This window comes from Brassica napus, chromosome A8 (assembly GCF_020379485.1).
Source record: "Brassica napus cultivar Da-Ae chromosome A8, Da-Ae, whole genome shotgun sequence".
NCBI classification, from domain to species: domain Eukaryota; kingdom Viridiplantae; phylum Streptophyta; class Magnoliopsida; order Brassicales; family Brassicaceae; genus Brassica; species Brassica napus.
Window position 1 is genome coordinate 7958488 of NC_063441.1, and position 11401 is coordinate 7969888.

The window sequence follows — 11401 nt, forward strand, 5'->3', positions numbered from 1 at the left end:
TGATGCAAATATGTAGTATTTAACATCAATTATTAATGAAATAATTTAAATTATTTGCATCACCACTTTCAGAGTCATTTAGTTAAGTGATGCAAAATTATGTTACATTGTAAGTTAAACAAAATATGATTTTTAATGTTTTGTCTTATATTTTCTCATAATTTTATCTAATTTTTGCAGATATTCTCTTACATAGTTGTCATCTCCCCCACCAAAAATGTAAGATTCACATTTATAAAATTTAAATGTATACTTTTCTTTTTATTTTCAAATAAAATTATAGATTTTAATTATATGCTTTACTTTGCCACTATTTTATCATATAAATTCAATTTTTGAAGAATTTTGTATTAAAGCTATTTTCACGTTTTCTAAATTTACAAAAAAAATTTCAGATGTGGAAATTGATTTAGATTTTTTTTCTTATTTTTTCTTCATAATTTTATCTTATTTTGCAGATAATCTCTTCCTTCATTTTCATCTCCTCCATCCAAAATTGTACGTTTTACGTCTACAGATTTTAAATGCATATTTTGTACTTACATTCAAATAAAGTTATAGATTAAATTCTATGTGTTTACTTTGCTGCTATTGTATCTTAAGAAATTTATTTTTTGAATTTTTTTTTAGATTTATATTCTGTTTTCACGTTTTCTATATATACAGATTTGAATATTTGAATATTATTTGATACAGTACACTTAATATCTATATAAAAGTTAAGGCTAATGACATTCAAATGAAATATACTTTTTTTTTTGACAACATCATTCAAAACTATCTAGAAGATCCAGTCGGTCTAGCAAGCCAAACCGGTGGAGTTGAACCGACATAAAGCAAATCTGAAGGAGAATTCTTCGCACCGCGTGCAAGCATGTCCGCCAAGGTATTTTGTGCTCTAAGAATATGTCTGATCCGGAAGTGGGGCAAGAAAACCTTACTGCGGTTGAATTCTTCCATGTGTGTAGAGAAAGCAGGCCATTCTTCAGGTGTCGACACCATCTTCACCAGTTGAGAACAATCCGTCGCAAAAACTACATAAGAATATTGGAGGGTCTTCATGCATTCCATCGCCCAGATTAGTGCTTCACATTCGGCATGCAGAGGTGACAAACTTCTGCGGATATTCATCGCCCCCATCATGACCTCAGTCGATCCCCTCTTTCGACAAAACCACCCTTGTCCTGTTCAAATGAAATATACTAAACCATAAATTTTAATTTTTATTAGTTTTCAAATTTATCACAATAAACTGTAATCTACCAAAACAATTGAATCCAACATTATTATAATACATAAATTTATCAAACTTACTCATAAGCAAAAACTAATAATTAATACACAAGTCTCAACTGTATACTCCAAACAAAATCACACAAAGAGTCGTTCACCACTCATTCTCCATATAAAACAGTTAACTGAACCATTCCTGCAAAAGAAAATATCATAAATAAATTAATAAACAAATATTTCATATTTAATAAAAGTAGAGAAATCAGAGTTCTAATAAAATCTACACTTATTAGTTAACAACCAAATCAAAAAAGAATTTTGATAGTTTCATAATTATAATACATTAATTTTTTTAATTCATTCGATACCATTAGGATTCATTAACACACACTGTAAAACAATTATATCGTGAAAATATGATAATAATATACAAATGCACTATTAATACAACTTTTTACTTAGACTTCAAGTGGAGTTTACTCCATATGCACAAAGTACACTTAATTGCAGTCTACATTTGTAGATTTTAGTGAAGTTTATTATTTAGGTTATTTTTTGCAATTACATAATTTGTAAGTTATTTTTTGTATTTGAAAAAAGGTTATGATTTTACACTAGCAGACTTTGAGAGAAGTCTGCATAAAATTTAGTTTTGTAGTTTTCCAGATATCACACAGTATTTGATTTCCCAAAACAAACTCCATCTGCAGTTTACACTTTTAAATGTTTTAAAAGAGGTCAGTTTTGTAATTGACCAAGTTTGACATTACACGAGTGGATTTCATTAAAAGTCTACAATTGTATAGACTTCATCTGAAGTCTACTTTCAAACCCAATAAATTAGTTTTGTGTTTAACCAAAATATCAATTAATTAAATAGTATACTTTGTTTGAAGTCTACATTTCTTAAGATTAGCATACATCATATGAAGTCTACTCTTAATTCAATTTTTGGTCATACTTTTAATAGTTAGTCAAATACAAAATAACATATCTTTGTATAGTATATACTTCATGCGATGTGTACTAGAAAAATAAAAAATTTGGTCAAATGCAAAACTAACCGTCTATACATAGACTAATCGTAAGTCAACCAGTTTTTTTTTTCAAAGGTAAAGGCGAAGACTTCACTAGAAGTCTAAGGTGCAGAAATAATTTTGTTTAATTGTAAAACTAATATATGCGTTGACAAACAGACTCCAGAGTAAATCTACGGATAAGCGTAAACATACAAAAAACCCTCTGTATATTTAAAAATTGTGTAAATATAGATTGTTAAACGAGAACGAAGATGCGTTTTTTTGCTTGTTGAGCACTCTCTCCCCTTTTTGTCCCAACCTCTCTCTAACAAAACCAGTTCTAAAAGTTGATGGTGGTCGACTCTGGTGGCTCTCATAGCACCAGAGTTGAGTGTATCTACTTGTTCTCTTATCTATTTTTGTTTCTGTTGTTGGTTTTAGAAGGTGTGTTCAGGATCCAGTATGTTTGATGGATTTGAATCGTCCGACATAGAGGTGTGTGACGACGCATGGAGATCGTTCATGGCATCCGTTGGTTAAGGGTTGGCATGCTCTAGATAATGAAGATGATACAAGCCTAAGCTAACAAAGGCTAGATCACAAGGCAACAAGAGTTGTCAAGCTTGAATGGATCGATTGTCGCCACAAAGGGTTGCGGAAGTATCCCTTTGATAAGACCAGAAGCCTGCGCCAATGTGAATCCACACAAAGACAGAGACCTACACTTGTATCCTAGAATGAATCCACAAACTAAGGAGACAAGCAAACGAACAAGAAATCTAAAGGAATCCACCTAAAGACTAATTGAACAAAACAAAGACAAACTTTGTAAACTGAATAATACTTTATTAATTTCGTGCAAGGGTGATTTACAAATGAGACTTAGCTCTGTTTAAATAGAAAAGAACACAAATGCCTAAAAGAATAACTTGGAAAGAAATAATAAGTGAAAAACTAGCCGTTGGACTTAGTTGGTGCAGAATCTGTCCATGTATGGAAGTTGTATTCTCTCCTTGTATCTTGTGAGTTTGGGCAGAAATAAATGCATCCGTGGGATCTCCTTTGATGTCTGGATAGTCTCTAAGTCGTGCCTGAACAGAAGGGGAAAGAGCCGTTGGTCTTCAATAACTCCAAGTGTGAATGCATCCATGTAAGGTAAGTTGACAAATAAGGGATTCATCTTGATCATGTGGCTGCTGGTGCATGGTAGAAACTCTCCCACTGCTCTTAGATGTAATGAATAATCTCCTGGTTTCCACACGTGAGTTTGAGTTGCACACTCCTTAAGCAAAGAATTACTTTCCTTAATTAGAACCAATTCGGATGTAGTGTAGATAGTCTGACTTGTAACTGGCATATCTCCTAAACCATTACTCTTTTTGGTATGAAACCAATTCGCTGCGTGCTCTGGTTGAGTTGAGAATCTATAGAAACTGGTTTCACGGTTAAATTCCTTATGGTTGCAAAGATATCCTTCTTTGAGTGCACCTATGTCGCTGCTGGCTCCAATGTAGCTTGTATGGTTGATCTCATGAGTTGGTGGTCTAGCTACTGACTTTAGGTCCTCATCATTCCCTCCCTCTTCAAAAGGTTTTGTCCTCAAAACCAATTTACCTGCACCAAGATAGAGCAAGTTAGGTTTCATTCTAATTTGGGAGGCTAGGGTCTTACCTTGGTATATGCACGGTTTTGTGATGCATTGTCCAACTGGTGGTTCTTCTTTGATCAGTAGGGAAGCTATGCCCCCTTTCCATGGTCGGTCTATGATTTCCCTTGGAAGGATCGTGGTCTCCTTTTCGAAATCTCCTATTTCACAATTGGTTTCTCCATTGACCACTGCTTGGGTGTAAGGTTGTGAGTTTGGTTCTGGATGCTTCTCCATTGTACCTATATCTGAATCATCACTTATGGGCAAGAGCAAGTGTTTCATACTTGAAGTGGACGATTCAAAAAAATAATATTGAGTAAGATTTAGAGCTTCACTTACCTGGTTATCTTGCATTGATTCAGCTTTGGTATTTACTACCTCTAAAGCATGATCAGCTGGTGTAGAGGTCTCTAGGGTAGATTGCTCATTATTCTGTTGTTGTTTAGCTTCTGTACGTGTCTCCTCATTACCTAGACCTTTATCAACATTCTTATCAAGTGTTGGACTTGATTGCGCAGCAGGGTTGGGTTCTTGTTCCTTGATTTCTATGTTAGTACCTGAAATACTTTCAACCTTTTGGGCGCTAGACAAGTGTGTTAAGACAGTCATGGAATTACTAGAAACAGAATTAGATCCAGCTTTAATCAAGTTGATAAGATCATCAAACTTTTTATCTATTCTAGTAAAGGAATCACTTACCTCCAAGTTGGTTTCTCTTGCTTCACGTAGTGCCATCTTCACTGCTCGTTTTGTGGTGCAATCTTTTGCAAGATGACCTTGGCCTTGACACCTATAACAAATAACCTCAGGTGGTTTTAAAGATTTAGAGTACTCACCTTGGTTGTGCTTTACATGAGGTGTATGCACTGGTTTTGAGCTTTGCCTCTGGTTTGCCGGCTGCAAGACTTGGGGTTGTACTACTCTCTTTGTAGACACCTTCTGAGCGTGTTGTGTAGGGATGTAAGGTGCAAATCTATCCCTCATGATCCCTTTGAATTGCTCCCAAGTGCGTATAGGAGGCTCTTGAAATTGTTCCCTATACTTCTCTTCTCTTTTCCAATACCGTTGAGCCTTTTCAGTGAGCTGTCCTAGACCATAGGACAAGTATTCTCCTTTTGGAATGGAGTTGCACTTGAAGTACCTTTCCATGTCCTCTTCCCACTGAAGATAGTTTCTAGGGTCTTCACCTTTTCCTGAAAACTTATACAAACGAAACTGATCATATGAATTATAGTGAGAAGTTAAAGTTACCTCACGCTCATGTAGTTGTCTCGGTTTCAGTTTAACAAAACGTTTAGGACAGGTTCTAGGGGGTAATCTCCTCATCTCGAAATGTTCATACATCAGCTCTTTGACATATTCCCAGTGTGGGGTTGGTTCCTTGAAGTAGATGCGACATTCTTCCTCTTGAAGCCACCATTGGTAAGCTTCTCCTACAAGGGTGTCTAAGGCTATGGACAGCTTCTTATGTTCAGGAACTTTGTACTCCCAAAAATAATTTTCCATGTCTTCCTCCCATCTGGAGTAGTTCTCTTTTCCTGAAAAAGACACAAGTGTTTTGGTGAAAACTGTTGGACTATAGTCATAAAATTTATCAGTAAATTTTAACCAAGGTTTAGAATAGCTCTTGTTGATGGTATGGTTCTTGTAGTGGTCTTGTGGCTTGGAATCAAGCTCCCCACGACATGGTCCTTCCTCATATCCATCTTCAGCCCTTGACTCTCTACACTGGTCGTCTTCTTCAGAGCCATCTCCATAGTTTTGATCTTCCCATGAGTATCCCGGTTCTTCACCCAAATCAACTTCAGAAATATTGTACTCATCAGCTTCTTCTTCAGAGCCATCTCCATAGTTTTGATCTTCCCATGAGTGTCCCGGTTCTTCACCCCAATCAACTTCATTAATATTGTACTCATCAGCTTCTTCTTCAGTCGCCATGTCTACCAAGTTAAGGATTAAATATCTCAAGAAGAAGATGAAAGTATTCTGAATCAAGTGATTAAACAAGAAAACGTGACTAGCAAAGTTAAAGGAAAGAAGAAGAAACTAAACACTAAACAAAATGGGCAATTTCTGATTTCCTCTTTTTTTTTTTTTTTAATAAAGTTTGCAAGTAAACAAAAATCTTTTGGAAAGGAATAAGTTTCGGTTGACCAGAAGAAGGAAAACTTTCAAAAACTCCACCAAAATTTGGAAACTCGGATATTAACTTAATTCTAACAGCTTTTATGTTTTTTTTTTTTTTTTTTTTTTTTAATAAAGTTTGCAAGTAAACAAAAATCTTTTGGAAAGGAATAAGTTTCGGTTGACCAGAAGAAGGAAAACTTTCAAAAACTCCACCAAAATTTGGAAACTCGGATATTAACTTAATTCTAACAGCTTTTATGTTTTTTTTTTTTTTTTTTTTTTAAGATATGGATCTAAGAAACAATTAAATCGACAGGATGAAGAACAAATGAAGAACACAACTTTTTATGGGTTTTAATATTTTTGACAGAACTAAAGAACTAAATGCAACAAATGCAACAAATGACAAACAATTTTATTTTTATGATTTTATGAAATAGAAACAAGATAAACAAGATGCAACAGAAACAAATGTGACTTTTTATAGGTTTTATATGATTATGCAAAACAAAACTAAATGAAAAACAAAATGCAAAACAAAATTAAAAGAGATAAGGGTTGGATGAACACAACCTGGGGATAGGAGCTTTAAGCTCTGATACCAAAAATGATACAAGCCTAAGCTAACAAAGGCTAGATCACAAGGCAACAAGAGTTGTCAAGCTTGAATGGATCGATTGTCGCCACAAAGGGTTGCGGAAGTATCCCTTTGATAAGACCAGAAGCCTGCGCCAATGTGAATCCACACAAAGACAGAGACCTACACTTGTATCCTAGAATGAATCCACAAACTAAGGAGACAAGCAAACGAACAAGAAATCTAAAGGAATCCACCTAAAGACTAATTGAACAAAACAAAGACAAACTTTGTAAACTGAATAATACTTTATTAATTTCGTGCAAGGGTGATTTACAAATGAGACTTAGCTCTGTTTAAATAGAAAAGAACACAAATGCCTAAAAGAATAACTTGGAAAGAAATAATAAGTGAAAAACTAGCCGTTGGACTTAGTTGGTGCAGAATCTGTCCATGTATGGAAGTTGTATTCTCTCCTTGTATCTTGTGAGTTTGGGCAGAAATAAATGCATCCGTGGGATCTCCTTTGATGTCTGGATAGTCTCTAAGTCGTGCCTGAACAGAAGGGGAAAGAGCCGTTGGTCTTCAATAACTCCAAGTGTGAATGCATCCATGTAAGGTAAGTTGACAAATAAGGGATTCATCTTGATCATGTGGCTGCTGGTGCATGGTAGAAACTCTCCCACTGCTCTTAGATGTAATGAATAATCTCCTGGTTTCCACACGTGAGTTTGAGTTGCACACTCCTTAAGCAAAGAATTACTTTCCTTAATTAGAACCAATTCGGATGTAGTGTAGATAGTCTGACTTGTAACTGGCATATCTCCTAAACCATTACTCTTTTTGGTATGAAACCAATTCGCTGCGTGCTCTGGTTGAGTTGAGAATCTATAGAAACTGGTTTCACGGTTAAATTCCTTATGGTTGCAAAGATATCCTTCTTTGAGTGCACCTATGTCGCTGCTGGCTCCAATGTAGCTTGTATGGTTGATCTCATGAGTTGGTGGTCTAGCTACTGACTTTAGGTCCTCATCATTCCCTCCCTCTTCAAAAGGTTTTGTCCTCAAAACCAATTTACCTGCACCAAGATAGAGCAAGTTAGGTTTCATTCTAATTTGGGAGGCTAGGGTCTTACCTTGGTATATGCACGGTTTTGTGATGCATTGTCCAACTGGTGGTTCTTCTTTGATCAGTAGGGAAGCTATGCCCCCTTTCCATGGTCGGTCTATGATTTCCCTTGGAAGGATCGTGGTCTCCTTTTCGAAATCTCCTATTTCACAATTGGTTTCTCCATTGACCACTGCTTGGGTGTAAGGTTGTGAGTTTGGTTCTGGATGCTTCTCCATTGTACCTATATCTGAATCATCACTTATGGGCAAGAGCAAGTGTTTCATACTTGAAGTGGACGATTCAAAAAAATAATATTGAGTAAGATTTAGAGCTTCACTTACCTGGTTATCTTGCATTGATTCAGCTTTGGTATTTACTACCTCTAAAGCATGATCAGCTGGTGTAGAGGTCTCTAGGGTAGATTGCTCATTATTCTGTTGTTGTTTAGCTTCTGTACGTGTCTCCTCATTACCTAGACCTTTATCAACATTCTTATCAAGTGTTGGACTTGATTGCGCAGCAGGGTTGGGTTCTTGTTCCTTGATTTCTATGTTAGTACCTGAAATACTTTCAACCTTTTGGGCGCTAGACAAGTGTGTTAAGACAGTCATGGAATTACTAGAAACAGAATTAGATCCAGCTTTAATCAAGTTGATAAGATCATCAAACTTTTTATCTATTCTAGTAAAGGAATCACTTACCTCCAAGTTGGTTTCTCTTGCTTCACGTAGTGCCATCTTCACTGCTCGTTTTGTGGGGCAATCTTTTGCAAGATGACCTTGGCCTTGACACCTATAACAAATAACCTCAGGTGGTTTTAAAGATTTAGAGTACTCACCTTGGTTGTGCTTTACATGAGGTGTATGCACTGGTTTTGAGCTTTGCCTCTGGTTTGCCGGCTGCAAGACTTGGGGTTGTACTACTCTCTTTGTAGACACCTTCTGAGCGTGTTGTGTAGGGATGTAAGGTGCAAATCTATCCCTCATGATCCCTTTGAATTGCTCCCAAGTGCGTATAGGAGGCTCTTGAAATTGTTCCCTATACTTCTCTTCTCTTTTCCAATACCGTTGAGCCTTTTCAGTGAGCTGTCCTAGACCATAGGACAAGTATTCTCCTTTTGGAATGGAGTTGCACTTGAAGTACCTTTCCATGTCCTCTTCCCACTGAAGATAGTTTCTAGGGTCTTCACCTTTTCCTGAAAACTTATACAAACGAAACTGATCATATGAATTATAGTGAGAAGTTAAAGTTACCTCACGCTCATGTAGTTGTCTCGGTTTCAGTTTAACAAAACGTTTAGGACAGGTTCTAGGGGGTAATCTCCTCATCTCGAAATGTTCATACATCAGCTCTTTGACATATTCCCAGTGTGGGGTTGGTTCCTTGAAGTAGATGCGACATTCTTCCTCTTGAAGCCACCATTGGTAAGCTTCTCCTACAAGGGTGTCTAAGGCTATGGACAGCTTCTTATGTTCAGGAACTTTGTACTCCCAAAAATAATTTTCCATGTCTTCCTCCCATCTGGAGTAGTTCTCTTTTCCTGAAAAAGACACAAGTGTTTTGGTGAAAACTGTTGGACTATAGTCATAAAATTTATCAGTAAATTTTAACCAAGGTTTAGAATAGCTCTTGTTGATGGTATGGTTCTTGTAGTGGTCTTGTGGCTTGGAATCAAGCTCCCCACGACATGGTCCTTCCTCATATCCATCTTCAGCCCTTGACTCTCTACACTGGTCGTCTTCTTCAGAGCCATCTCCATAGTTTTGATCTTCCCATGAGTATCCCGGTTCTTCACCCAAATCAACTTCAGAAATATTGTACTCATCAGCTTCTTCTTCAGAGCCATCTCCATAGTTTTGATCTTCCCATGAGTGTCCCGGTTCTTCACCCCAATCAACTTCATTAATATTGTACTCATCAGCTTCTTCTTCAGTCGCCATGTCTACCAAGTTAAGGATTAAATATCTCAAGAAGAAGATGAAAGTATTCTGAATCAAGTGATTAAACAAGAAAACGTGACTAGCAAAGTTAAAGGAAAGAAGAAGAAACTAAACACTAAACAAAATGGGCAATTTCTGATTTCCTCTTTTTTTTTTTTTTTTAATAAAGTTTGCAAGTAAACAAAAATCTTTTGGAAAGGAATAAGTTTCGGTTGACCAGAAGAAGGAAAACTTTCAAAAACTCCACCAAAATTTGGAAACTCGGATATTAACTTAATTCTAACAGCTTTTATGTTTTTTTTTTTTTTTTTTTTTTTTTTAATAAAGTTTGCAAGTAAACAAAAATCTTTTGGAAAGGAATAAGTTTCGGTTGACCAGAAGAAGGAAAACTTTCAAAAACTCCACCAAAATTTGGAAACTCGGATATTAACTTAATTCTAACAGCTTTTATGTTTTTTTTTTTTTTTTTTTTTAAGATATGGATCTAAGAAACAATTAAATCGACAGGATGAAGAACAAATGAAGAACACAACTTTTTATGGGTTTTAATATTTTTGACAGAACTAAAGAACTAAATGCAACAAATGCAACAAATGACAAACAATTTTATTTTTATGATTTTATGAAATAGAAACAAGATAAACAAGATGCAACAGAAACAAATGTGACTTTTTATAGGTTTTATATGATTATGCAAAACAAAACTAAATGAAAAACAAAATGCAAAACAAAATTAAAAGAGATAAGGGTTGGATGAACACAACCTGGGGATAGGAGCTTTAAGCTCTGATACCAAAAATGATACAAGCCTAAGCTAACAAAGGCTAGATCACAAGGCAACAAGAGTTGTCAAGCTTGAATGGATCGATTGTCGCCACAAAGGGTTGCGGAAGTATCCCTTTGATAAGACCAGAAGCCTGCGCCAATGTGAATCCACACAAAGACAGAGACCTACACTTGTATCCTAGAATGAATCCACAAACTAAGGAGACAAGCAAACGAACAAGAAATCTAAAGGAATCCACCTAAAGACTAATTGAACAAAACAAAGACAAACTTTGTAAACTGAATAATACTTTATTAATTTCGTGCAAGGGTGATTTACAAATGAGACTTAGCTCTGTTTAAATAGAAAAGAACACAAATGCCTAAAAGAATAACTTGGAAAGAAATAATAAGTGAAAAACTAGCCGTTGGACTTAGTTGGTGCAGAATCTGTCCATGTATGGAAGTTGTATTCTCTCCTTGTATCTTGTGAGTTTGGGCAGAAATAAATGCATCCGTGGGATCTCCTTTGATGTCTGGATAGTCTCTAAGTCGTGCCTGAACAGAAGGGGAAAGAGCCGTTGGTCTTCAATAACTCCAAGTGTGAATGCATCCATGTAAGGTAAGTTGACAAATAAGGGATTCATCTTGATCATGTGGCTGCTGGTGCATGGTAGAAACTCTCCCACTGCTCTTAGATGTAATGAATAATCTCCTGGTTTCCACACGTGAGTTTGAGTTGCACACTCCTTAAGCAAAGAATTACTTTCCTTAATTAGAACCAATTCGGATGTAGTGTAGATAGTCTGACTTGTAACTGGCATATCTCCTAAACCATTACTCTTTTTGGTATGAAACCAATTCGCTGCGTGCTCTGGTTGAGTTGAGAATCTATAGAAACTGGTTTCACGGTTAAATTCCTTATGGTTGCAAAGATATCCTTCTTTGAGTGCACCTATGTCGCTGCTGGCTCCAATGTAGC

The 11401-nt window shown here is 36.1% G+C and overlaps 2 protein-coding genes across 4 annotated transcripts; both read right to left on the minus strand.

The window, feature by feature from the left end:
- Positions 1-3077: 3077 nt before the first annotated feature.
- On the minus strand, positions 3078-6658 carry LOC106427569. 2 transcript variants are annotated; one of them, XM_048738552.1, is made up of 2 exons: positions 5510-5796; positions 3078-5438 (listed from the first exon to the last, which is right to left on the minus strand). In XM_048738552.1, the coding sequence occupies exons 1-2, from the start codon at positions 5748-5750 to the stop codon at positions 3220-3222; spliced, it is 2460 nt and encodes an 819-aa protein (XP_048594509.1). In that variant the 5' UTR covers positions 5751-5796; the 3' UTR covers positions 3078-3219. The 2 variants fall into 2 exon arrangements, with proteins under 2 accessions (XP_048594509.1, XP_013723747.2); XM_013868293.3 differs by having other exon boundaries at positions 3655-4139; positions 4240-6658.
- A 235-nt stretch (positions 6659-6893) lies between these two features.
- Positions 6894-10476, minus strand: LOC111214368. Of its 2 annotated transcripts, none has more exons than XM_048738550.1 (2): positions 9326-9612; positions 6894-9254 (listed from the first exon to the last, which is right to left on the minus strand). In XM_048738550.1, exons 1-2 carry the CDS (start codon positions 9564-9566, stop codon positions 7036-7038), a joined length of 2460 nt encoding a protein of 819 aa, XP_048594507.1. In that variant the 5' UTR covers positions 9567-9612; the 3' UTR covers positions 6894-7035. The 2 variants fall into 2 exon arrangements, with proteins under 2 accessions (XP_048594507.1, XP_048594508.1); XM_048738551.1 differs by having other exon boundaries at positions 7471-7955; positions 8056-10476.
- Positions 10477-11401: the final 925 nt, after the last annotated feature.